The following is a 27,796-nucleotide window of genomic DNA, read 5'->3' on the forward strand; positions in this document are numbered from 1 at the left end:
GCTGCTTTGCGTCACGTCGTAACAATATTAGTTGTAATAATTGTGCGTAATATAGTGCAGAATAGAAATAATTCTTATTTTAACTAGAAAAGTATTTAAATACTAGAGGATTTTTTATTATCATGATCATCATCACAGCAGACGATCGCAGCGTTCACAGCAGTGCGTTCTGTGGTTCGAATCGTTCGTGAGCTCCGAGACGAGTCCCGTCGAACAAAAAATAGCACCGATCGCCTTCGGCGAAAACTTGTCGCTTGCCCTGATTTTGCGGCCGATCACAAATGACAAAGGAGCCGAAAAAAGATGGTATGCAGGAAGGGATTGACTGGGTGGCCTCGCTGATCGGCTGGTTATGTGCGATTGTGCTTTTGCAGAGATGGAGAAGGAGTACCCCAAGGTGTTTTTTCTGTTTATGTTCGTGCTGTTCCGGTTCGGAGGGACGTTCTTCGTGAGGACAGCGTTTGTCCCCGACGAGTACTGGCAGTCGCTCGAAGTGGCTCACAAGTTTGTTTTCGGGTAACTGCAACTTCCATTTCACATTTCACAGGAGGTTTAAAAAATAGGCTGTGGCTAGCGTTCCGTCCAGACGGAACAGAGCGCTGCGGGTTATCCTTCCGTCCAGACGGAATACAACTGACAGCTTAGCGTTCCGTCCGGACGGAGCCGGCGTGAAATTTGTACAGTTCCGTCCAGACGAAAGGAAAACTGGCTGATGAGACCCCCCAGGCTCTGTTTTCGGATTTGGAGTTGAGGTTGCGCCTCAGATAATTGCACTAATGTACCGGGTTCGATTCCCCCCAGACTCGAGTTTTTTTTTTTTTTTTTTTTTTTTACGTGGTTGTGCCACCGTTTTGTAACAGCTAACTTCGTGCCCAGTGTGCAGTTGACGCGGTGAGAGCAGTCGGTCTTGATTTTGCACTCAACCGGCCGCTCCGCTGACGCTCACTAGAGCCAAGGCCGACGTATCCATCGGCAGAGTTCCGATCATCTGTAGTTCGTAATGGTGATTACTAATTAACGGTTATTCTGGCTAGTCAATGAGCGGAAGCGGTTCGTTCGGCTGGGTAAATATCAAGAAAGACTGCTCTCGCTGCTTGTTGTGAAGGGGGGCGATTCGTTTGACGGCCGATCATCTCATTGAGTGATGATTAATCAAACGTGACTCTGGCTAGTCAATGAGCAGAAGTGGTTTGACTGGTTGGGTAAAAATCAACAAAACTCAAGAAAGGCGATCGGACTAACTCTAACTCCTTCAAACGGAACTCCAAGCCACTACCTCAACCACGCCTACTTCACAACAAGCAGCGAGAGCAGTCTTTCTTGATATTTACCCAGCCGAACGAACCACTTCCGTTCATTGACTAGCCAGAATAACCGTTAATTAGTAATCAACATTACGAACTACAGCTGATCAGAACTCTGGCGATGGATATGTAGGCCTTGGCTCTAGTGAGCATCAGCGGAGCGGCCGGTTGAGTGCAAAATCAAGACCGACTGCTCTCACCGCATCAACTGCACACTGGGCACGAAGTTAGCTGTTACAAAACGCTGGCACGACCACGCAATCTGGGGGGAATCGAACCCGGTACAATAGTGCAATTATCCGAGGCGCAACCTCTACACCAAATCCGAAGACAGAGCCTGTAGTGTCTAATCAGCCAGTTTTGCTTTCGTCTGGACGGAACTGTACAAATTTCACGCCGGCTCCGTCTGGACAGAACTTTAGCACTTGTATATCATTCTGTCTGGACGGAACGCTAGCCACAGCCTAAAAAATAAGGTTGCGTGTCACTCTAACTGGAACGGCGTAGCAGACGACGCTGCAAATTTGTTTACGGCGCTTGCGTGTACTGGCGCAAGTTTCGCCACCTTGACCAGGGTAGCACAGTGCTCTGTAATCAGTCGATGCTTGCCTGATATTGTTAGATTTTTAAGAGGCTGCGCCTGAATGGATACAAAAGGGGTTTTGTAGAAAAGATGTGGAATCGTGGAAAGTGACGGCGTAAGATAATTCTTTTCTCCACCAGCTTATGTCATGTCCAGGCCTGTTGAAATGTGCACTGTTCTTGCGCGCAGTGCCAGCGCACACGACCAAGGCTAATTTGTTCAAGTAACAATTCCAAGTTTTTTTTTGTTTACATAGATCGGAATATCGAGCTTACCTTTCTATTCTTGCACATTTTTCTCTCCAGCAAGGCAGACTGTTGCTTGAGATATTGGGACTTCCTGACAATGCAAAAAACATTTATTGCCACATTTTTTCTACGACATTGCATAAAGAACCGCGTGTTCCTTTCAGCTATGGCTACGAGACATGGGAGTGGAAACATGCCATCCGGAGCTCTGCGTACCCCTTGTTCATCTCGGCCCAGTATTACCTGCTCAAGGTGCTCAAAATCGACACCGTGTTCATGGTGGTGAGTCGCGCTGCTTTTGTAGCTGTTGTCAGCTGAGCAGGTGGACTGGGGTTTAACCACAAGCTTTCTTTTTATTCTTCAATCTCTTGACCGCAAATGGGACCAGAAGTACACCCAGTCGTCCTCCTAAGCTTTGAAACTGCTTTTTAAGCAGCCTGTGACATTGAACTGAGTGTAAAGTCACAACGGTGTTATGTATACAACGAAAGGCGAAGACCGAAAGAAATTTTACTTCTTTCAACCATTACGCTGCTTGCATAAATAAACCTATTTATGAAAACAAAACCAAAGTGAGTTTATTTTGCGGCATCATTGGCTAATACATGCAACAAGATTTGCCCTGGCTTGCAATGTATTACCCTCTGTTGTGCACCCGTAGTAGCTTGCACTTTTTGAAATACTACTATTAAGCAAATGTAATTCTCCCGAATCTTGGCTCCTTGCGAGATTTTGAGGCTGCTCGTCGTTCAAGGTGTAACCACAAGCAGCGATTTTGCTGAACAACGCAAGGGGTGTAACTCAATGGGTACAGTAAACAGATATTGTCGACAACAGCGATAAGTGAAAAAATTAATACACTGCCGCTGGGGGTGATGACAGGGACAGCAACGAGCCATCGCTGTTGCTCTCGACCAGCCGGCCACAAGCAGGCTACAAGTGAGCAACGGAGGCCTGCCTCCGGCAATTATAATTTTTTCTGCTCGCCGCTGTCGCCCACACTGCCTGTTCACAGCACCACATTGAGTTGAGTTTTTTGCAATGCTCACCAAAATCGCCACATGTGGTTAGTCCTTCAATGTCATTTGTAATTTCTTGCCATTGCAAAAGAGCTTACGTATGCTTGGCTGTGATGAAAATGGATGCCCATTGATGGTTGTTTTTTTTTTTCTCCCCGTTTTTGCAGACGATGGTCCCACGCCTAGTGCAGGCGCTGATGTCGGCCCTGGGCGACTACTGGACGGTCGAGCTGGGTCGGAAGCTGTTTGGCTACGAGGGGGCCTGCTGGACGTCCTTCTCGCTGCTCTGCTCGTGGTTCCTGCACTACACGGCCTCTCGGACGCTGACCAATGTGGCCGAGCAGGTGTTCACGGCTGGAGCACTCTGCCTGTACCCCTGGAGGGGACAGAAGCTGCCAAGGTTCGTTCTGAGGGCTGCGTCTGCTGGTGCACACGCTTTCTCATAAACGGGTGCACCAACAGAGACTATACGGAGTGTGTACACGCACATAGTATGCATAGGCTATACTATACATACCAAGGCAGTTGCTTTCAATCAGCTGATTTGAGGGCGCCGCTTTACGATGTGGGTGGAAACACCGTCACGTGGTATTTTTCATATTTCGCGGGGCTTCTTAATCAGTCAGAAAAAAATGAGTACGCAATTAGTACGTCGTAGAAAATACCGCAGTCATCGATGTACCTCGTGGGTGCCTGCAAGTGCCACATTGACACTTTAATGATTGGGACAGTACTTCTCGAGTTCAATAAATAATCAAAATGACCTAATTAAATCTCATTAATGAAAAAATGACTGGTCGCTACTCTGCTGTACTGGATACATTTGCACTAAGTTTTCTTTGAGTAACCTCATTGCACTGTTTTCAAAGTTTGGTGCATGATAGCTGGGCCACCCTGTATACGCATGCATATATACGCACATGTGTTACACACGTGTAATATGCATATGCACAGACACATACGTTACGTATAGTACATATGTGTACGTATGTAATAAATGTATAGTGTACGTGCATGTGTGTGTGTGTGTGTGTGTGTGTGGGGGGGGGTGGGATTGCAGCACTGACAAAGGGAGACAAAGGTGGGCACATAAGGGCCCATACAATCACCTTTTCTTTATCTTGTGGCGCTGCAAGTTTGAATCAACAAGTTCTGTCAAGCATCTGTTGTGAGGAGCAGGATTGTGATCATACCCCTAATTCCGCTGCTCACGTTGGGGTTTTAAGTGATTGTCCCCAGTTTAGCGAAAAGCCGTTCGGGATGATGGTGATTATGGCCATTTGAATGTCACGAAATGCACACACATGTACAGGCAAATTTTTAAGAAGAGCTTGCTGCTGGGCGAGTTGAAAGGAACTCTGCGACATGGTTGAGGCACTGAAAATGGACGGACACAAGAACGATGACAGGATAGCGCTTGTCCTGTCATCTTTCTTGTGTCTGTCCATTTTGCACGCTTCAACCATGTAGCAAAGATACATTTTTGCTTGCTGCCTGGGGATACTAGGTACTATTGTGATAAAAAGCATAGATTGCCCACAGTTCTTGCACAGGTGCTGCTGTTGCTGTTCATAGATTATCATAGGTCATTTCGCAGTGCTCTGGTGAAAAATTTGGCTTGATTCTGAACTCGGACACGTACAGGACGCAAAAAGAGAGGAGGCCGTAAAAGATGATCATTTGTGTTTTGCCAGCAAAAGTAATCTGTTTGCCAAATTTCTGTGTGCATACATTCTCGATAAACTTTCATATGATGTAGAATAAGGGCATTGTATAACGAGATGATTCAGTACTTTAACTCCTAAGCAAGCATGAGTCATCCAAGGATGTTGCCCTGCTGTATAAATTTTCGAAAAATAATTTTTTTACCGGCGCGGGCATTACGAAAGTTGCTAGTATCTGGATTTTTGGCAATTTATAATGAATGTTTCTGAATGACCTTAGACATTTAAATCTTTCATGAGAAGGCAGCTTGGTAGTACAAGCATTAATGGTTTATGTCAAGAACCTGTCCATTGGACGCAACACACAGAAAGGACCTGGTGTTGTTGGGGCAATTGCAGTCCAGTCCCTTGAGTAGGGTGCACATTAGTAGACATGCCTCACAATTTTGTGTGTTCGCAGGCACAGTGCAACGTCATTCACGTCCGTATAGGCACAGTAAAAGCTGGTTAATTCGAACTCGAAAGGGACCATAAAATTGTTCGAATTAAGCAGAGTTTGAATTAGCGGGCGGGCCCTAGAATGAATGGAAATCGCGGCACACTGTGCGGGCAAAACACAAAGAAGCCACCTCTGGACTCGTTATCGCGAATTAGGCGCGATTACACGTTTGTGGCAGGTGATTTCGTAAATAATGTATAGTAAATAATAATGACTTGCGCCGGTAGTGCGGCACCCTCTGTAGAACCGAAATAAGATGTTGCAGGAGCGAGCGCGCACGCCACGCTGTTGTTTTTCGGTTTCGTTGTTTTGCATCTCTAGAAAATTTGGTTTGGTTTGGATCTGCAACACATTGTAATCACGCTGGTCTGACATCTTCTGCGAGAAGCGATGGAAACCAGGGGATGTCATAGTTCGAACGAACCGCTCTGGATACCGACGCGTTCGAATTATCGGGAGTTTTCCCCCTTTGAAATATACAGGGCTGTGCTGGGGACCAGGGCGCCAGTTCGAATTAACCGAGTTCAAATTCACAAGCTTTTACTGTAGTATGCAGCTTTTGCACATTGACTGCTGCAAGATTGAATGTTGCTTATACTTGCTGCTTCTGTCAGACTTCTACGTGTTCTTCTCTTTCTCCCCCCTCCTTGCCGTTTCAGGACTTCCTGGAGCTACTTGTGGCTCGTCGGTCTGTCGTGCATGATCCGACCCACGGCTCTGGTTCTGTGGCTGCCCCTGGTTGTGCTGCACCTTGTCCGAGAATCGCACTCAAAGATGTTCCTCGTCAGGAGGCTCATCTTCACCAGGTGTGTTTGGTGCTTGCTCCATGCTCGCATTCCTCTGAGGCCAGTCCCGTCATGTTTTGTGGTGGCACGGGATCTTGCACTTGTATTACGTCAAGTACTGCTTACTTCAGGCGTGATAAAACAGTTCCATGGGTGTATATATCGCAACGTTTTCTGCTACAAGCTTGCTTGACTGCGTTAAGCGCAGTGTTGTAAAAAGCTCTTGCTTGTTTCTCGTGATTTATCGCACATATTTTAGTGCACAGGTCCCACAAAGAACAGTTCAAGGGATCTTCCTCTGCAAGAATTTTGTTCATCTAATTAGTATTCACGGAGTTATCAAAGTTATCTTTTTCTTCAAAGCTGCTTGTTGTGCTGTGAAAGGCAGTGGTGGCTCAGTGGCTAAGGCGTTGTGCTGCTGAGCCCCAGGACACGGGGTCCATCCCAGTCGTGGTGGCTGCTCTTCAGATAGAGGCGAAAGATGAAAACGGCTGTGATTCGAGATGTCAGCACATGGTAAGTGTAGTCATCGTTAATCTGGAGCCCTCCGCTACGATGTGTCTTAAGTCTTATTGCCCAGGTATGTGGAGCAAGATAATAGATAGGAGGCGAAACACCCATTACTACAAGAGAGCGACCAGGTAATGTCAAAATGAAAACTAACATGGACTGCGAATTTTCGCGATGACGAAAGGTATGATAGTGGCTTCTGATGGGTGAGATCATTGCAGCCACGCGGCGTCGGCACAGTTTCTCCTCCTCCAACAGATGCTGCTAGCTTGAGGGGGGATGTGGCAAGTAAAATGACTTTTTTTATTTGCGGACCAAATCTAATCAAATTAGGAGCATTTATGTAACGAACCATCCTAACAACAAAACTGAAATCAGATTAAGATACCTGCTATACTTTTTAGGTTACAAGACTAATTACCTGAAACCTGCATTAAGCATAATTAATTAATTAGGCAAGAACTCGACAAGATTTTTACGTCAGTGTGATCAGAAATGTCTGTTCTGTGCAAGGAAGCCATTAGATTATTGCATTATATCCTTTAGGCATAAAGAAATAACAAGAGAAGTTTCACCTTACTTTCGAAATCAGAAATATAGTTTCATGTCAAACAGAAAGTGAAACTTCTGTCTTTCGTTTTAGATACCTAAGGAAAATAAATCGCTAATCTAATAGCTTCCTTGCATAGAATAGATCTTCCTCACCATGCTGACATAAAGATCTTGCTAAGTTCTTGCCTAATTAGTTTTTTAATTTTGCGGTGACTTTGTGTAGGTAATTAGTCTTGTAACTGAAAAAGTATAGAAGATATTTTAAAGCTGATTTAAGTTTTGATATTAGGATAGTTAACTACATAAATGCTCCTAACTGAATTAGATTTGGTCCACAAATAGCAAAAATAGTTTTACTTGCCAAGTCCACCCCTAACCTGCACCAATTGCTTGTTACGTTATCCAAACGCTTTGGGATGCGAAGTTTCACGTCCTGTGTTCCTTACTCCAGCCCCAGGTATGGCTTCAGTGTTTTAAACTCCGAAAATATGATCTGTTCTTTTTTTTTTTTTTTTTTTTTTTTTTTTTGAAAGGTACCATCTTGGCTCGTGACGGTGACGAGACTAATTAGTGTTGTGAACATTAGCAGCCCATGAACATTATCATGTCAACATCATATCTGAGGGTAGTGAATGTCTTCTCTAATTACACTCCATCTGGGTGCGCACAGCCTGGTTGTGTGATTAATGTGCACAGGAACGAATGTATGCTATTCTGAGCACCACTTGGGCTGAACTTTGCTGTTCCCGTGTTTCGCGTCAGCACCGTCCGGTATGGCTGTAGCAATCATTGCATCCATCATCACGGTGAACACGAAGTTTGTGAAATGGATTGCGTGTGTACAAAGGTAAAACGGAGGCGGCTGCCAGTAGCTGCTACTTGCTTTTTTGTAAACCTAACAGTGTTCTTTTGCCGTCATGCTGAAAGCGGTAAAAACTTGGTTTCCCCAAAGGCTGCTATTGATGATTGACTGTGGGGTCTAATGTGTCAAAGCTACAATGAGGTGCGCCCTATTAAGGGCCCCGGATTAATTTTGACCCGCTGGGTATCTTTCTTGTGCGCCTAAATCTCGGCACACGGCGTTTTCACCTCCATCGGAAAAGCAGCCAAGACGTGGGTACCAAAGGCCTCAGTACACGCGTTGCTGCTCGATGAGATGCCTAACCATGTGCAGCTGCTTGCAAGCGAGATGATGTTGCTGTTTACCAGTGTACACAATGTCTTTCTACGAAGTACATGCATGGTCTTGTGACGAGGTATATGATAAGAAGCCTCATAAAATTATCAGCATAGGTGAACATAATAGCACTTAGGTGTGGAGCATACATCACTGATAACAGAAAGTGTTCGAGATAGATTGGTAGCAGATGATAGGAGGACTGTGCTTGTGCTTTATTGGAAGTGCACAACAAAATGTGATCAGGGATCTACAAAGCTGTCGTCAGTGAAAGTGCAGATCGTGACGGAGTTCGGAGCTTTTTACTAATACATATGAGGGGAAGGATGATAATTGCATTTGGAGACAGCCGGAAGGAAGATGAGGGTGGAACGTGATGCACGCAAGGATTTGCTTGGAAGTCTGGCATGCATCATGCACTAGTGCATGGCTTAGGGTTGGTTGAATGCAGGGTTTAACGCGCCGACACAACGCAGGCGATGAGGCGCGCCGTAGTGGAGGGCTCTGGATTAATTTTGACCACCCGGGGATCTTTAACGTGCGCCGAAGTCTCGTACACATGGGCGGGTTTGCTTTTCGCCTCCATGAGCATGGCTTAGGAGCCGGTTCAAAAGTGTTAAGAGAAGAATCGCACCTGCGTTAATGCGCCTCTTCTCGCCCCCCCGTTCAGCGTGTGCTGCTTCGGTGCCCTGATGCTGTGTGACCGGTGGTTCTACCGGCGCTGGGTGTGCACGCCGTGGAACTTCCTCAAGCTGAACCTGGTGGCGGACGTGGGCGCCCACTACGGCACGCACCCCTGGCACTGGTACTTCACCCAGGGCATGCCCGCCGTGCTCGCCGTGCAGCTGGTGCCCTTCGTGCTGGGCCTGCGGGTGGGGCGCTGCCGCCTGCTGGCCGCCATCGTCATCTGGCACATGCTCGTGCTCAGGTGGGGGAGGAAGTCCATTCGCTGGGGAGGTCTCTGGCAGACGTGCTCGACCAGGGTTGCCCAATCCTTGTCCGGTGAGGGGAGGCCTTCTTGGGAGTTCTGTGGGAGAGGCCTTCGTCCTGCAGTGGTGCAACCAGGCTTGTGTTTTGATGACAGGGGAGGGAGGGAGGGAGGGAGGGAGGTAGAGAGACGCTGTCTTCGGTTCTGAGACTTCGTCTTCGCAAAGATGCAGCAGGGCATCAGAAGATACTTCAAGCAGACAAGTCACTTTGCGTCATGTCACGAGCTGGTCGTGTGCCTTAAATTTGTGCTGGAGCAGGATTAAAGGCCCTTCCGGATCCGATTTCAGGAGACCATTAAAGTTGCCTTTGGACCCTTTAGAAGGCTTAATGCCTGAGCACCTGCTTAATTGAGAAAAAAAGACTTCTGGATGCTGCTGAAGCCTTCAGTAGCATCCACTGGGGGTTTGTCAAATTTCATGAGTGTTGTTTGAAACGGGAGAACTGAGACTGTAACTTTAAATCGTTACTACATTCACGAGATTTCATCTTTTACTTCTAAGTGAAATTGATTTGCTACATATCAGTTCAGTAGTTACTTGGATGTTATTGCTGAGCAATGTATTTTACACGGTATGTTGGAGTTAACTGTGCATAATGGCTTTCTGTTCTGGAATTTACTTTCTACAATTCCAGTAAGCCTTTGTATAAATTGTTTCAAGAGGTCAGTTGAAATTGGATTCACGTGTTCACAATTCCTTACCCTGTGGGCCGCAACTTGACGGTTTAAACCTACTTCTGGCACGTTTTAGCGCTTCACAAGAAATACTTTGATGAGGTTGGAGGTGTTGCCAATTACAGCTGGCACCGTGGGAGGACAGAGGCATCAAGCATTTTGTGCGTGGACTATGATGTGGTGTCACATGTAAATCACTTACGCAATGCAGCACTACGAAAGGCCAGGCTAAGGACAGGGGCTAAAAATGATACTTGGGGTATGGAGTAGTGCAACTAAGTACCGTTAAATAGTGCCATACACTTTCAGGGTTCGCACAAGTCCTCGCAAACCTTAGAAACCCTTGATTTTAGAAGTGTCATTTTCAAGGCTCTGAAAGTTTGGAATTTTGTAGTGGTCCTTTCACAATGACAATCAGTGGCTCCGTCTTCTCACAAGAAACTGAAATGTTCATCATGAATTTTAGGTTCTAAATAATGTAAGAAAAGTAGGTGCAGTGTAAGGGCATTGCCTAAAATTACAACACCTTTAGCAAATTTTTGTTAAGCATGAGGTAACACTGGGAGCAGGAACTTGCCATTCCAATCCGCGTCGTGATATAATCCAATGAAATCTGGCTATTGTTCATCATCTTGTGTTTTCCATCCATCGTAGCCTGTGGATGCTTGCATGTTGCTTGTTCGGTGCACCTTATTTTCTCTTTCTGCAATTGCTTTCGCACTGCAAATGGTGGACGTGAACATAGCTGAAGGTTGTCATGCCTGGTAAGGGCAACTTTGAGCAGTTGTGGCTGAGCAAGGGCTTCTGCAAAGACAGAGTTTTCCCAGACTCAGCAAGCACGAATTGCACAAAATGCCGATTATGTATGAAAACATTTTACATTTAATCAATGGTAGAGTCTGCACTAAAAAGCCATCAGCGGGGGGTGAAGCTTAACCCTTTTGCTGTTACTGGCGTACCGGTACGTTCTCCATTGTGCGTTCAAAAATTTGCGCCATAGCGCAAAGTGTTTGGACTGTTCGCGCCATCTGTCGAATCTTTCTAATAGCACGTATTTTCACTCGCTAGCTCTCCACGACAGTATATTGAGAGTATGGAGCGACCATACCCACCCTTCGTTGCTGGGGGGGCATGACCACTCCATGCACTTTACTCTGTCGGGATGAGTGACCACGCGGCACGCGTGCGATTACGTGTGCAAGGGTTGTTATGCCATCCGCAATGGGTTTCTAGGTTCTTTTTTATTCTGTTCCCGTGTCTGCTACGGCGTGCCAGGTTAGCCCAGCGCGCCGTTGCCTCTCCAATAGACCGAAACATGACTCAATCGCGGCTTTCGCTCACTCAAATCGGTGCATTGCGCGGGCTGCTGAAAATGCTCCCTCCATGGTTACTTTTGGATGGCTCACTGCGCAGTGCCTTCGACTGTGGACAGGAGCGATGGTTCTTCGATTCCGATCCGAATACGAGCCGAGCTCGGATTCGCATTCTGAGAGTTTCTGATCCGAGGAAGGGGTGCGAGTTCCACAGCGTCAGATTCCGATGCTGAAACGGTGGGGTCGTCATCCTGGAAGTGTGCACGGAAAACTGAAAGTATCTAGAAGAAAGGCAACTTTCCACCCACACTCTTTCCTTTCGACGCGTTACGTTCTGGACGTTATTATAGTCAAGTAAATCACTATGTTCCTTCCCTCATATTTTGGAAACCAAGCCAAGCCGACGCTAGGAGTGCGTCACGGCCAGAAACACCCGGCAGGGGAAGGGTTATTAACAACTGGGTGGTGGTAGAGTACCTGGTGCTGTGCATGAGTGCCCAACCCAGCTATGCTGTCCCTGTCATTATTTGACTTGAACTCTGCATGCAAGGCGCGTGAGTTGGTGAAAGATGCAGAGATTTTGTGAACGTTAAAGGTGGCAACATCTCGTCACTCCTATATTTCTGTGTGACTCAAATTGCTTCTTGAAAAGATGTTTTCAGATAGCGAATTTCCAAAGTCCTTCTCCTGTGGGGAGATGTGTGCTTGCATGGCACGGTCTCGCGCCATTTTTTCTTTTATCCACACTATGGGAGATAGAGAAATTTGGCTGTTACTTCGTCCAGTTTGATGAGACCGCTCATGATTTCATTTTGAATCTCATAAAAAGAGCAATTTTCAGGAGCAAGGCAGTCGAAAAGATGCTTTGTAGAGGAGGATTTTGACAACATGAGAAAAATGGAGGCGGAGCTTGCTCCAACAGTTGCTGATTTTATATTTTCAGCTGATACATCTGCTAACAAGGCAGAAGATACAAGTAAAATTAAACAGCCTGAGAAAAACAGCAAAAATGAAGACAGAGGATCTTCTAAACATCAAACAAGATATAAAGAAAAAAGCTGAGGGAGCTTTTACGAACTCGTTAGCAGCTATTTAAGCATTGTTCACTAATGTTCTTACGCATTGTGCAAAAACAAGTGACATTATTTTAAAAATGTTCTATTACACATATGAGATAAAACATTAGAAGGGGCCCTTGAAAATTCATTTTCTGATCCTTGAAAGTCTTTGAAAACCCTTGAATCATTGCCTTTGAAACCTATGGGAACCCTGACTTTCCACGGCGCATGTGGTTCTTAACCCTTTGAGGGTCAAATTTTTTCACCAAATGCAACCCCCCAGGGTTGATTTTTTTTTTATTGCTGATTTAAATTATTCGGATAAATCTATTTCGAGAAAAAAATGATCGTAATTCTTTTAGGGTGACCATAAACTTACAAAAAAATCGTTTGTGTTGTTACATACATGTGGTTTATTCATGAGTAACACAAGAAAAATTCTAAATAAAAACGAGTGAATAACAAGCCGGCACCTTCTGAGTGGATCAAAATCAGACAGACATCAGTTTCGTGGGCGCAAAAAGCGGGAAGCGCCCGGAGGGCGATACCAAAACCAGCCGCTGCGCGTGCACGGGCCCGCGCGGCCGGATGCGCGAGCGATAGATGGCACACCGCTCCTATAAAATACAAAAAAAGGAGAAAAGAGCCTCATCAGTTTCGCAGGCGACCTTTGTCTGTGGCGGGCGCAAGAAGCGAGAGGCGCCCGATGGGCGATACCCACTGCACCCCCTCGTTACGGATACGCAAGCGATAGCCGGCGCGCCGCTGAAGTAAATCATAAAAAATAAAAAGAAGAGACATTGGCGCAAGAAAATAATTTGACGTATTTCCGCAGTGTGGCAGCACATGCCAAGCAAGAGAAAGAGAAAGCAAGAGAAGTTGGCGAAAAAGGCGCGCTTTTTAAGCATACAAGCAATGTCGTACATATACGTCATTGACCATTTCGAAAGTGTTTGCCGATGCCGTACATGTACGGCCGTGACCCTCAAAGGGTTAATGGGGGACTTGCCTGTTGACATTCCTATGCGACTTGCAACTTCATAACCCATGGGCTTAAAAACCATTGTGTACCAATGTGCAAAGTGTTATGAATACATAAAAAGGTGCACGATGGCCTAGTTTGCTTATTTTACTAATATGCCACTTATGTACTGATATAAAAAATAAAACTCGCAAGTTAGACCGCTAGTGCCAATTTATTAAAACAAGATAAACTAAAATGCACTTCTTGTTTGTTTTTTATTTCAATAAAGATAGGCTATATCTCTAAAATTAAGGAGACTGGGCCATTGGGGACATTTTCATGGATTTTTAAAACCTTTTGTATCAGTGCACGATGCTTTTTAAGCCCATGTACTGCAAGTCCCGCAGGAATGTGATCGGGGGAGTCCCCCTTGACCCCTGCCCTGTCAGGTCTTTTGTAGCACTATATTTCTCAAAATGATATTGACGTAACTCACAGCCCCCGTCCTCTCCAAATCCCTCCTGCCCCTGCGTCGCAGCCTGGTGAGCCACAAGGAGTTCCGCTTCCTGCTGCCGGTGTTTCCGCTGGCCATGTGCATTTGCGGGGCGGGCATGACCCGGCTGCCGCGCAACAGGGCCCTGGTGCTGGCCGGCCTGCTGGCGCTGGCCTTCTTCCCGCCGGCCATGTACCTGGGCCTGTTCCACCAGAAGGGCACCCTGGAGGCCGTGGAGTACCTGGCGCGGGAGATCGAGCGCAGCCCGCAGCCCAAGAGTGTGGCCTTCCTCATGCCCTGCCACTCGGCGCCCTTCTACAGCCACATCCACCGCAAGGTCAAGATGAAGTTCCTCAAGTGCGAGCCCAACATCCGGGGCCGGAAGGGGCACGTGGACGAGGCGCGCGAGTTCTTCCAGGACCCCATCAACGGCCTCAAGCTGTTCGGCATCGGGGGCATGACCGACTACATCGTCATCTACAACAGCTTCTACAAGCACATGATGGACTTTGTCGTGGACAACGACCTGCAGTTTGTTAAGGGCTTCCTGCACACCCACTTTCCCAATGCCCAAGTGGGCCAGGAGGTGTGGATCTACAAGACTATCTGACACTGGCGGGGTCTCCGTTCGTGCGTTCTAGTCGTGCTCAGTGCTGTGTGGTTGTGCTGCGACCTGGAAAGACAGTGCGACTCTTCTGGAGTACTTTGCTGCAGCGGATGTCTGGTATGGGTTGAGAGGGAAATAAAGACATTGTGGGGGGTTGACATCGGGCCGTTCCCCTTCACTCTCTGCGGGATATTAAAGGAGTAGTGACACGAAATTTCAAAGCTGAGATAACTATCTAAAATGCTTCCTTTTTATCAGGAGATATCTCCCAGCAAGTTTCAACAGTAGCCGTTCAGTATAACATATTTTAAATCCATTTCAATCTTCCCCCACGAAAAAGCCCACAACGGGCCAGCATGACATCATCTGCTACTTGCCCCGAACTGCTGACGTCGGGGCTCCTGTGACGTAGCCACCGCGCTTGCTGCGGTTGGCGCGCACTGCTACACTGTGTGTACACGTCGTGGTTTTGGGACTGACGTCAGGCTGCCCGGGCGCGTGGGGATGACGAACACCTTGGCCGGTCTGGGCGAGCGCCTGCAGACCGGCAGCAGTGCGACAGGAATGGCGACGTCAGGTACTACCTCCTGTCATGGTGGCCGCTCGGCGTTTGTTTTGGCGAAACTGAAACTGGCACGAATAAATGAAGCCATAAATGATTGTTTACGCTGCGATCCAACGTTTAATGTGCCATTCTGTGATTAGTGGGCTGGTAGGAACCCATAGCAGTGAAAAAAACGTAATACGAAAATTTCGTGTGAGGACTCCTTTAAGCAAAAAAATAAACTGAATTTTTGCTCGATGAAAATAGGTTTTAGTCTTGGGAGGTCTGTTAATGGCATAGTTCACAGGAAATCAAAGTGGACTGGTAAGAGAGAGAGAGAACACACTTTATTGTCTCGGGACCTAAGTCCAGGCCCTAATTTCATTCAATTCACCGGGTCCACGAGATACTGCAGAATGTTTGTGTGACTGGAAAGAGGAAGAGGCCACCCAATCTCCATGCTATAAGCTGACAGTGCTATAAGTGAAGGCTGTCGTTGAATCCACTTGAATGTGGACACGGAGCAAGAGAGAGAGAGAAAAACCTTTATTTGCCCTTCTATAAAGGCTTCTGCGTTGCTGGGGTTACCAGTCGCCCCCAAGAACTGCTTCAATGTGTTGGAGGAGAGCCTCCCAGTGCTCCTCTTCTGTCAGTCGTAATGAAAAGGCGGTCAATTGTCGGACTGAGAGTGGGTACCGGCCGGCGCTTTTCGTGCGCTTGCGGAGAGCGAGTTTGAGCTGTTTTTGGGGATCCTCTAGGGGGTCCAGCCACACCGCCCAAGTGCCAGGAGAAGGGGAAAGGGAGTCTAATCTCTGAGCAGGCCCACATGTAGTGCTGGTTGTTAGGGTACCCGGAGCAAGAATAAGATACGAGGCGAAACTAGGCTCCCTAGCGCGGCCAGATAATGTCGCAAGCGCTCGTCATTCGTTAAGCTAGCGGCATCTGCCACGGTTGAGGAAACTGCACTACCACCGCGATTGGCATTTCACTGTGCAGCCACGGAATGAGTTGTGGCCGCTATCATTTCGTCCATCAGGTGCCGCCACCCTCTCCTTCGCCGTCGCAGCTATGAAGCTTTGCAGTCCGCCTTGCTTTTCACTGTGACATTATCTGGTCGCTCGCCCGCACTTCCCGCAATGGGCCGTTTCGCCTCCTATGTATTCTTGTTCCGTGAATGTGGATACAAGTGCAATTCAGTGTCGTGATCATACAGTGTGGAAGCTGGTACAAGGAAATGTTATAGCAATGCATAAGTTCATTGCTGTCTAGTACAGTGTGCCTGTGACAAAGATATGGACATTGAATATGAATATGCAGGAATGAGATACTGCTTTTGTAACGTCATTCCATGTTGCATAACCCTTGGTATCCTTACTGTTCAACATGGGACAGCTCTATACAATTATGAATAGATAACATCACTGGAAAAAGCTACAAGAACTTCACTGCATGCTGAGCACGAGATTACTGGCCGCGGCGACCGCTTCTCTGATGGAGGCGAAAAGCAAAAACGCCCGTGTGTACAAGATTTCGGCGCACGTTAAAGATCCCCAGGTGGTCAAAGTTAATCCAGAGCCCTTCACTACGACGCACCTCATCGCCTGCGTTGCGTCGGCGCGTTAAACCATACAATCAAATCGCTTCACCGCAGCCATGTTTTATCTTTTTAGTACTTAGTTTTGCCCCTCTCCATGCTTCAGTATAGCAAAGGCAACGTTGCAACACATGCCAGGCATATTGCTGTGTACAGGCCATCCATACTGCTGCATAGGTGTAGTGTAGTGGCAAGAGAAAGAGAGAGATAGATAGATACAACTTTATTTCAGCCTTGAAGTCACCCTTGAGGTGTCCCCCGACGGGTTGGCCCCTTATTCACAGGGCCCAATTTTAAAAGTGTATTGGGTGACCGGCAGTTGACCGTGACAGCTCGTTCCGTGAGACTCTTCCGAGTCTGCGAGTCCGAGCAGTCCCGCGCCTCCTCCCAGAGTTTGACTGAGGGCATGCCCATATAAGATGGACAATGGTGTTTTTTGTATTACATGCGGGGCTATTAGACGGCTCCACACTTGTATACTTTACAAATTTACCTTGGTCAGTTTGGTATGGGATTAAGGTACGGCAGGGAGTATGGGATACGGCTCACCACAAATTCTTGGATAAGTCTGATTCTTTCGGCTTCTTTAAGTCCGTTATTCCGGGCTGCTACACGTCCTATTAGCCCAATTGTTTGGTTCGCTTGAGACGTTAGTTGTGCCATAAAGTGGGTGTTCGCTTGAGTGCTTTGGATAGTTAATCCCAATATTTTTATGCTAGGTACAGTCGGTACATCTGTTTCGCCAATACGTATTATGTTTGAGGGTGGCTAGGAGACTTTCTTGGATATGGAAATATGAGAAATTCGGACTTAGCTGGGGGGCATTCTAAACCTGCCATACTGGCCTCATCAATGACAATTTTGGCTCGTCTCTGTAGGGTGCTTTCTATTTGAGCATTACTGCCTCTCGACGTCCAAGGCTGTGTTGCAGGTTTGGAACCTGATCCTGGTCCAATTTGTGTGGGATACTAAGCATTGCAAGGTTAAATAGTGGTGGGGAGAGGACTGCTCCCTGGGGGTTACCTCCGATGTGATGTCACCTATTTGATGTACGGCCGTATGGGAGGTTGCAAAGCTTCTCGCGTACTTATATGCATGTTGGCCAGGAGATATGGATTCCATATGGCCGTATGGTACACTCTATCGAATGCCTTCGTAAGTTCTGGTGCGAGAATAGCTGCCACGTCTACCTTTGAGGGTGGTGTAATGATATCACGGAATAACTGCAGGTAGATAGCCCTGCCTGGAAGCCTATCATGGTATGAAGGAGGGCACCTGTCTGGGCCAGATACTTGGTCAATTGTGCGTGGATGACATGCCCTAAGTACTTTCCCCATACACGAGGTAAGGATATGGGTCGGAGGTGGTCGTGGGTAACAAGCTTGCCTGGTTAACGAGAGAAATTTTCGCATGCTTCAACGATGGGTTACGTAAGGCTCCAGTAGTGCAAAAAGTCGAAATACGGAGCGACTGCGGAAATTGGTTTTGCCACCCATACCTGGTTCCGTCTGTGGGCGGAAATGAACAAGGGGCGCTCGAACCTCCGCTTCCATTATACCCTTCGCTATGTAAAACGTTTTGGTCCACTCGACTAGCTGTTGTTTCATTCTGGGCAGATCTACGTAAAACCTGCCTATTCCAATTTTGCGATAGTTGAGAACAAAATCTCACGGAAATCGTTTTGCAACACCACCTTGCGCGCCGGCGTACACATTGGGAAATTTAGATTTCTTATTTTGGTTTATCATTGACTTCCCCACCAAGGGGTCCAAAAATTGCACCAGCGTAGCAGAGCTACACGGCGCGTGCGTGTTGTTTCACGGTGTCAGCAAGGCCGGCCTCACTTTACGATCCTCGGCGCGACCAAGCTCCCCATGATAAAGACGGTTACCTGGAAAGGTTAGGACTAACCAAGGCTTGTTTTACGACCATGCAACAAGCGTTAGGTACCAGCCACACTTTTAACAGTGTTTTCAACTGTTATAAACGGAACACAAAGTTACACTAACCATTTCAAATCCAAACCTAAGTTTACAAATTGTTTTTAGTATATGTAAGGGAATTAAAAAGTATCACGCACGCATTTGCAAATAACTAACCGAAGCCTTAATTCAAAATGGCACTGGAGAGGCAAGCGTTATAGTGGCGGGCATTTTAAAGGAGGCTTTCCGCTTAAACAGTACCGTGCGGGAGCACAGAAGCACGATTCACCGCAAAAAATGAGTCGGGACTCGCGAATACGACCATGAGTTTGTCTTCGCTTCCTTCAGACTTTGTTTCTTCATAATTCAACTCGCCGAGCCCAGACTTCCAACCTTATTTTCGCTAGGGCAGTTCTCTTTTCCGTTGCACAGTTCATAACACACGTTGCGTCGCCGTTGCTCGGAGCTTTAAACTCCAAGCCAAACAAGCGGTCAAGTTCAAATGCTTGAATGACTGACCGAAAAGTAAATGCTCACATTGCAAAACAGACAAAACACAAGACAGATGCTCCACGGAGGCTTCGGCGTGGAAGCGGCTCATCGTATTCAGTAAGACAACACAGATGACGCCACATGTACTGTTCGTGGAACTCTAAAGCAAAGGCGCGAAGCTTGAATCACGACTCTTCCATTATCTTCTATAGTGCCGCTGTAGTCATCATCAGAAGGATACAAGATAGCGTATTTTGGTCATATGGAAAACAAAACCACGGTTCCAACGAGCCCTGGCAACGATGGATTGCGACTGCGTCGCATGCTGGTACAGGAGCACCGCGGAATTTGTACAATGGCTGAATGACTGCACGAGCACTGTTGAAGATCATAGAACAACTTTCAAGTAGTCGTCGCACGTGCAGGGGATCTGAAAGCTAGCTGTGGCTGGTAGTCAGTAAATTAGGCGTTAGGATAAATGGGTCACCAGCGTATTGTACAACCAGTAGTTGTCTCGTGAGATGTCATTGTGAGAAAAAAGTACGGCTCAGAACAGAGCCTTGGGGTATGTCAGATGGAATTCGCATGTATACGCCCAGGAAGTTGGAAGGCAGCCGAAGAGAGGACACTAAATGCCAGCCGCGTGCATCTTTTGTAAGGGAATGCTAATATTGAAGTTGGGTATAGCTGTTGTTGGTCCGTTTGAACGCGGCTGAGGTGATCACTAATGAAGTGAGTCAACAGACCGAACGCACTCAGTTGTGCTAAAAGCCGTGTTGCCATCTGGATAAGTATTTAACTAAGTATAATTTGCAAGGTAATAATCTACTATTAAGTTTAAAATATAGTCCAATCTCATCCACGATATCTTGCTTTACCTCCCACGCGGCTAGCTGCTGCTAGGCTGTGTAACAACGGAACTCTATGCAACGGAACGCCCCGGAACGAGCCCGCCACAGGTGGTCTTTCACACTCTTTATTGTCATGGTGGTAAGTAAAGTGGTAAGGTTTGAATGAAGAAGGATGGAAGTGCGTCGATGCTCCCTACATTCAACTCAAAGCAGGGACGGGGGAGAGATTTGGATAGGGTAGAGTAAAGGAAAGGGGGGGGGGGGTGATCAACTGGAGAAAAAGTAAAAGGCAGCGTCTGGAACCCCGCGCGGGGCACGAGATTTAGCCCCCTCGCAACGGCTCCTGCCCCGCGTGACGTCATAAATACGTCATAGTGACGTCATAGTAACAGCAATTCTTATTATTTTGCGTAGTAGAATACAAAAAGCACATTTTTTTTACATTTTAATACAAAATTAGGAAGCCACTCATTTGCTGGAAGTTTTATAAAATAATTTTTTTGTTCGTTCTTGCGGAAGCCGCCGATGCTGCCGCTGCTGGCGGTATGGCGTATCCGAAAGTGCCGAAAGCCCTGAATCCCTGAATCCCTGAATTTCTTGGGTCGACAACGTAGATGAAGCAGAGTTGATAGAGTTAGAAGCACTATCAGAATGTGCGAGAACGTTGCCGTATGCGGGGACCAAGCCAGCCTTTCCACACGGTAGCGAAATCCGCTCTCGAGTAATGCTGACCTGTGACCGCCTGCTGTATGCCGATGGTACCTGCGTTACATCTACGACATCGCGCAGCCGAGTGGCCCCGTTCGAACAACCCACGTCCCACGCAAGAAAAGACACCGTCCGAGCGTGATTATGTGAGCCTGCTGCGGCATGTCCGCGCGGCGGCATCTGCTATCAACAGTTTGCACCACGGCAAGTTCAGAATGCCTAAATGGGTGGCCTGAAATCGCGGTGTGTTTTCAAAATGAACTTACAGTGCTTACAGTGCTCACAGTGCTTACTTACGGAACTTACAGTGCTCAGGACGTAGGCTAGACGCGGCCACTGATATTTTACTGGCCGCATGTGCGCATTACAAGTGCAAACCACGGATAGCTAGAAAAGGTGATCATTGGTGTTTCCACACATGTACCGCGTACAACCCAGCACAGTAGTTTCCCCTTTAAGGAGATTAGCAAAAAAGACCCGAAAATCGGCAGTTTGTCGCGTTTTTTGTATATATTTTAGAGTGGATTGAATTGTGGCTTAAAATTGTTTACCCGAAATACGTTTTGTGCGCGGAAAAGTCTGGTGATCATGAGCTTCTTGCATCATAAATGCATGGTATTCAGCGCTTGAAAAGATTTTTCAGAAGAAATTATTGCAGCTGTAGTGGTGAGCCATTTCACTACAGTAAAATGTGGCAGAAATACATCTGCGATACAAAGGATGTGAAAGAGTGAGAACATTGGCAGTCTCGTATCCCGTGACCCAGATTGTGGCTGGGTAGTTTCCATCATGCATTCAGCTCCTCACATTGGCACACACATGATGCTACGACAAATTAGGAACTGGGTCCTCCAAAAGGTACACTAGCTAGGCGCTTTATGCCATAGCTGCTGCATTGGCATAACCTTCACGTCTCTGTATATGTGGCTATGTTGGCCAGATTTTACCGATTCCCCTCATGCAAAGGGACTTAATTCAGGACACCCAGCCGATAGGGTCAGAGAAGAAGCTGTACAAACGGTAACAGGAAGGGTATACACTTGGCCGACCATCATGTCTCCAGCATAGAAAAACCCATGGGTTCTACGCAGGCTCAATAGTCAACGTCAAAGAGAATCTGAAGATGTGCCTGGAACGTGAAAGCCTCAGCGGATGGTTTGTGTCCATGGGTATGAGCAGCGAGCACACTGCAAATGTAAATGATAGGCAAAGGTCAAGGCTGTAATGGTGCGAGTTTAACCAAAAGAAATGGTGAAAAACATCCCAATTTCAAACTGCATTGATGTAATATGGGCACGAGTGACGTCATATGGACATGCACTGCAAATGCAGTTATGTGTTAACTGTACGTTAGCACTCAAGTGATACGATCAAACGGAATGGAGGCCCCACTGAAATTGCCCAGTTATGCTTTTTTTGCGGTGGGTTAGGTTGGTGGCTGTCAATTGCACAAACAAGATTCTGTGATGTCATAGAGAAATAGCTGGAAAGTGTGTATCGAACTTCCATTGCTCTACACATTTTCTGTACTATCTTATTTGTTTGAAGTTTACAATAAAATTGATGTCATTTGTTTTTTGGGCAGAGGTCTTTTTAATAAACGAACCTTGTATTTTTTCTTCGTAGCCTCTGTAAGAGTCTGCCTACTGTGCCCCTAAACAGTAGTCGCTAAACAAATGCCCACTTGCCAGCCAGCTTCAGGGGCTTGTAACGATTTACTAGGATTTTTTATGGCCAACATAAATTCCAAGGAATCCACGGTGGTACACTCCAGGGCAGTGCAAGTCTCAAAAGAAGTTTGACAGCAGGACTGGACACTAACACAACCAACAGACTTCATAGGTGGAAACCAGAAGCCCACCCACACAATGCCATGCAATAACTTAGAAGCCAATGCAGTGAGTCTCTTGATTTTTATGCGAGGCATTCAACGTGTGGGTCGACTAGTGAGGTTAGCTGGCCAGTTTGGGCACAAAATACTCACTTTTGTGATTTCAGACAGCTCTCAAAGGCCTATGTCTTTGTTTTTTTTTCGCAAAAAAAAAAAAGTGCAAGCTCACAGTTGGGGATCTTGAAAACATTGTTTAGCCTCTCCAGCAATTGTGCAAGCCTGAGCTCCCACAGCAAGCACATGAATGTAGTGACTGAGAAAGATGGTGGCCAAAGGGAGAAAAGGGGGTGGTTCCTGAACAAACAGCCCTTGATCATCAAAACAGCAGAAAAGAGCGCTGATGACTCAGAGTCCTCGGCTGGGGTGTCGAAATACCTTCTGGCCTACGTGTACAGTGCATTCACAAACTTTTCTTTAAAAAATCTTGCGATTACACACACTCCCTCCATGGAAGGGGTTTGTTTCCGGCAAGGTGGTTGAGTTGAAATTTGTGATTAGTAACAACATCAACTCGCCATTTGTCCCTTTCACTTAGCATGCTTCCGAGCTTCACTTCAAAAACCCTACTTTTTCTGATTTACGTATAAATGGATTGATTATGGAATATTCTCTTATTTACCTCTGCTCAAATAAAACTGTGTTATACCTTAAACGTTGCTGTGTCCATGCAGGCGTAACATTCCTCAATGGTGTTGTGTGGGGTACATTAAGCTCAGTACTAATAAACTTACAACCAGGGCAAGTGAAGTTTCCCCTATTGTTTCAGGGTATCCGAACTATTTATAAATTTTTGTAAGCATTCTAACTGTCTACCAATACTTTGGGGGTAACTCAACTCAGCTCACCCTTTTTTCCCCATGTCTTTATTATTGTTGTGCTCTACAAACACATTCCCAGCTGGAACATGCCTGCTGAATTTAGGGCCCAAACCATTCTTTTGCTATTTCACACGATTGCAGCTGTATAAAACATTGCTTCTGTTTAGTTTTAGCCTATGATTTCCAGCAGGTCACTTAACTACTGTCAACACCATATTAAAACATTAATTGCTATTTATAACAAACAGTATTCTAACATTTTACATAAAACATTTGGTTGTTACCTCACTTGACGTTTTTGTTACACAGCCAGCCTGGTTCATATTTATCTATGTATGAAGGACATGTACACAACAAATGCCTTACTGCTATACATTCACATGCCCGTCTTACAGCAAATCAGCAGTGAAAGAAGCCACACGTTTGGGCTTTCCAGCAGAGCTTTGGTGTCAACAAAAAAGGAATCTTTCTTGGCTTCTCTGCAGAGCTTTGCACTCAAGCAAAAAGATCACTTGGTTGTTTGGCTTTCCTGCAGGACTGATGCTAGAAGGCATCACTTGCTTATTCGGCATTTTTTTCTGTGTATTGTGTCAAAAAACCCTTGCGTTTTGTTTGGAAAAGGAACTTCACACCACAGACTGTGCAGAGAAAGTAGAGCTACTCACTGACTTTTTTCACAGCCACGGAATTTTGGTAGAATCACTTGTCATTGACAAACACCATGTTTGCTTTCTGTCTGAAGGTGTGAATCTGGGAGAGTTGGTTTATATTTTGGGGGAAAATACAGCGACAATAACAGTACTGAAGTACAAGGAAAGGTGCTGTGATGAACAGTGTCTTTCCTTGTGTTTCTTTCCTGTGTTATTTCATGAAGACTTGCTACAGTGCCTGATCAAGCCTGTTTTTGTCTAACAAAAATGTCAACAGCGAAGCACTTATCAATGCTCACATGCTGCCCATTGACACCAAAGCAGAAGTACGTTCACTGGAGTCATTTTATTGTTGAAGCCTTCCAGGATACATACAGCTTTCAGCTGTACTGCAATATTCACAAACACCAATAAAGACATTCACGTCCACATAGGTGACCTCGGCTCCAGTTCCTGCACAAGGTATGAAGTACTCTCGGGAGAGGATAATGTCAAGCTGTACAAGAACCATTCCCTCGTAGATGTGCTTTATAACCTGTTTTTCAGGCTTGTTAGCTTAAAAAATAGTTTCAGTGCCCTGTTTTTTTCAAGCTAATTACCACCACCAGAGAATGTGCTTTCTAGCAGTTGGGCTCTGCTGGGCATGCATCGTTGCAAACAAAATATGGGACACTGCATTATGGCCCTTACGACTAAGCATAGTCACCTAAGCAATTAGCCGAAACAGTTTTTTACACAGCACAGAGTTAAAAAGCAAAAGAACATGAAATATCTCCTTGCAATTAGAAACTTTTACTGTTCACCCCCCTCCTCCAAACACAGAGCAGACAATTACCAGCTATGAACACAAGTATTAACGTCAAGTTGAATTCCACAGGGGGCTCCGGATGGGTACATTGATGTCACAGTCAATCAGAATTCGTGAATCCTCTGTAAGCCTTCGAGAGAAGCTCTCACCATTACTGGCCATCCAACTGAGTGGGCATGAAAGTATTGTTGTTGGTTATGTTGACTTCCAAGCCAAACACGAGTAAACAAAAAACTAGCGTACCACAATACATAATCAGAACAGATGCAGGATGAAGTTTGTTGACTAACCGGGTTGAAGGCAGAAGGGCAAAAGTTAGGGAAATAAAATCCATGCGGTAATTGTGAACGAAGTTATGAGACGCTGCCAGACGATCAGCTGGTGAGGAGGGAGGGCTATCCTATCTATGCCTTGCTACCTCTTTACTATAACTGAGCAGATAACAACCTTTCATTAAACTTGCTAGCTGGCAGTTCCACGTACCCTATGTAGAAAATTTCAAGGTAGACAAAACGTTGTTTCCTGTGCATTCAATAATGGCTGCCTACAGATTGCTTAGAATTCGCAGCTCATTTGAAGTCTTGCATATCATGAAAGCACAATAGTATTATTCGATGAACAACAAGAGCCACTTGTTTACCTTGAGCACACCAAACTTGAAAGCACTATTTAACACAAGTGTCAAGCTTGGCACAAACGGCGATCTTATCGGCTTGACTTCTCCCGAACTTGCACATTTGAAGCTTGAGCCTCCTTGCACAGGAAGCCAGCCAGTGAGCGGCTGGTTTCAGCGATAGCTTGGGTACCTATGCTGCCCACGGACGGGCAGCTGCTTGGCTCTCCCATTCACCAGGCCACCCACGAAAGTGGAGCTGCGCTCCCTGCATGCAGCGTGCACGGATCGTTTCGCGGGGTAGTAACGTTTCTTGCAGTGCCCCGCGAGAAAAATTGCAGAACAGGCTACATGCGAGGACGGATTGCGTTCGACGATGCCCTGCGCTACCTGACGATACTTGATTCGTGCACACTGACGCCGCTGACACTGCGTTGCTCGCGTTATCACGTCATCAAAGTCAGCTACCTCGTTAGCCACGGCGCAAAGCGCTGGAAAACTGATCCGCACGTAACACGTTTCACGCCAGAATCAAAATACAAGGCTTGGAATGCAAGTAGCGATCGGAACAAGTAGACAACGAATGCAGGAGCATAAAGCCGATGGCACGCGAACTGCAAGACAATATGAAGCTAGCAACATATTTAACGGCAACAAAAGGAGCACGGAAAAAAGCGGGGCGAAGCAGCTTGCCAAACTAGGATGCGTTAGGCTTACCAAGACTAGCAGCAGCAAGTTCACGAAAAATACTCAATAAATTATTGCAAACAATTCTCCCAACAAGAAAAAAGCGCCGCGAGTCAGCCGCTGTACAAGGCGATAAGGACGTAACGTTGCGCAGGCTTGCGGTTGGAGCCACGGCCGGAATCCCACATTGCGCGCACACGCTGTCAAACAACAACGACCTCGATGCCTCGACTGTGCAAAAAAAAAAAAAAAAAATGTGACGTCACAGGAAGTCACGTGACTAGTTTAGTTTGACGTCACTTCTGCGGGGCAGGAGCCACCGCGAGGGGGCTAGATCTCGTACCCCGCGCGGGGCACGAGACTTACCCTTATGGATTTCAAGAACAAGCTGACTTGCAGGTGTTCACAGATGCCGTTTAGGCAATCAATGTGTAGAAACATGTAGGAATATCTCGGGATTACAATCGCGGATCACGCCCATTCAAACGCGTGCACATGTCATAGAACTATATATATTGACTTTTTCAGGCGCCGCACAGTCCGGAACAAAACATGGCGAAAAGATGCCTTTGGGTTACCAATGTGCGCGTACTAATACGCTTTTGAACATTGTTTTCGCACGCTTTTTTGTGTGTATGGAAGTGTTTTCAATGGCAATCAGTGGCCCCCGGGGGAACCCATTTTATTCGAACGCTCTAAGCGCAGTTCACAAGGCAGCGCTCACACCCTCAACAAATTTGCTTAGCCTACGATTGAGTTTGGTTCAGCGCAACTTTTACTTACCAATGCGACCGGCTTTTTTCAAGGCAAACGCCGATTTGACGTCACCTTTAGTTGAGCCTGCAAGAATCTCGGGGTTCACTTGCAAGCTGACGGCGTCCTTAAAGCGTTTCGACGTACTTCGGCCGCCACCGCTTCCTTTACTGGAGCGCTTCACGGGAGGAGCCATTGTCGTGCACGTAATACTAAACCCGCATCACCTAACAGAACTGGAAAACTCGCATCACCGCATTCCCCCGAACACGTGTTTACTGTTGCCTCACTGACCACACAGAACTCGGACTAGAAAACCGGAAGCTGTAGTAGTTTCAGTTTCGCAATTGGTGACGTCACTTGCTAGTTTTTTTACATTTGTCTTACCGGGTTTTTTTTACAGTACCTTGGTTAGTTTAAAAAATGAAAAGTGTTTTGAAGCGCCTGAATACTTAGCATCCAGAAGTCAGGTAAATTGTTTTGTTTTTTTCTTCGAACCTGAAACCAAAACTGAAGCAACAGCTTGAGCTATGTTCTTTTATGTTAATTTTATTAATTTATTTCAAAGAGGTATTAATTCCCGTCTTTCTGTGCCATTTAGATTGCGTTTCTTTTTTAACAGCGGGCTTGAGTTCCATTTACACCTGGCGTCGCTCGAAACTCGGCGCAGCCAAGTGGAGAGAAGGAAACTGCTTGGCCATGAAGTGTGGGGGGAAGTGACAGGGAGGCGAGGAGCCGACGAGCACGTGTGGGGAGTGCGTTACGGCCAATGTTCGGGTGGGGGGGCCATGGCAGCCGTCGCTCAAAAATCGGCGCAGCAAGTGGATCCAGGAAATGATAGGCCAAGACGTGTGAGGGGAAGTGGCGAGGAGGCAAGGGGCCGACGAGCAGGTGTAAGGAGTGCGCGTCGTGGCGTCTGCAATGGCTACCTGCTCACGTCGGCATCAAGGGAAATGAGGAGGCTGATCGCCTGGCAAAAGAAGCGCATCATCCATCCACTTCGATGAGTGAAGCAATCAGGCCCCT

The 27,796-nt window shown here is 46.5% G+C and overlaps 1 protein-coding gene, 1 long non-coding RNA gene and 1 other non-coding gene across 3 annotated transcripts; 1 reads left to right on the forward strand and 2 right to left on the reverse strand.

Moving 5' to 3' along the window:
* The first annotated feature begins 142 nt into the window (after positions 1–142).
* On the forward strand, positions 143–14,597 carry LOC144172612 (GPI alpha-1,2-mannosyltransferase 3-like). Its single transcript, XM_077701263.1, has 7 exons — positions 143–306; positions 375–516; positions 2,300–2,417; positions 3,322–3,554; positions 5,977–6,123; positions 9,012–9,269; positions 13,878–14,597. Exons 1-7 carry the CDS (start codon positions 282–284, stop codon positions 14,440–14,442), a joined length of 1,488 nt encoding a protein of 495 aa, XP_077557389.1. The 5' UTR covers positions 143–281; the 3' UTR covers positions 14,443–14,597.
* A 3,744-nt stretch (positions 14,598–18,341) lies between these two features.
* Positions 18,342–18,465, reverse strand: LOC144172617 (U4atac minor spliceosomal RNA). Its single transcript, XR_013323062.1, has one exon. It is a non-coding gene; the product is annotated as a U4atac minor spliceosomal RNA (small nuclear RNA).
* A 5,775-nt stretch (positions 18,466–24,240) lies between these two features.
* On the reverse strand, positions 24,241–27,142 carry LOC144172613 (uncharacterized). The gene is made up of 2 exons (XR_013323059.1): positions 26,801–27,142; positions 24,241–25,598 (listed from the first exon to the last, which is right to left on the reverse strand). It is a non-coding gene; the product is annotated as an uncharacterized LOC144172613 (long non-coding RNA).
* Between the last annotated feature and the right edge of the window lie 654 nt (positions 27,143–27,796).

The sequence above is a fragment of the Haemaphysalis longicornis genome, unplaced genomic scaffold (genome assembly GCF_048455015.1).
Source record: "Haemaphysalis longicornis isolate Haplotype H1 unplaced genomic scaffold, Haemaphysalis longicornis Haplotype H1 scaffold_246, whole genome shotgun sequence".
NCBI classification, from domain to species: Eukaryota; Metazoa; Arthropoda; class Arachnida; order Ixodida; family Ixodidae; genus Haemaphysalis; species Haemaphysalis longicornis.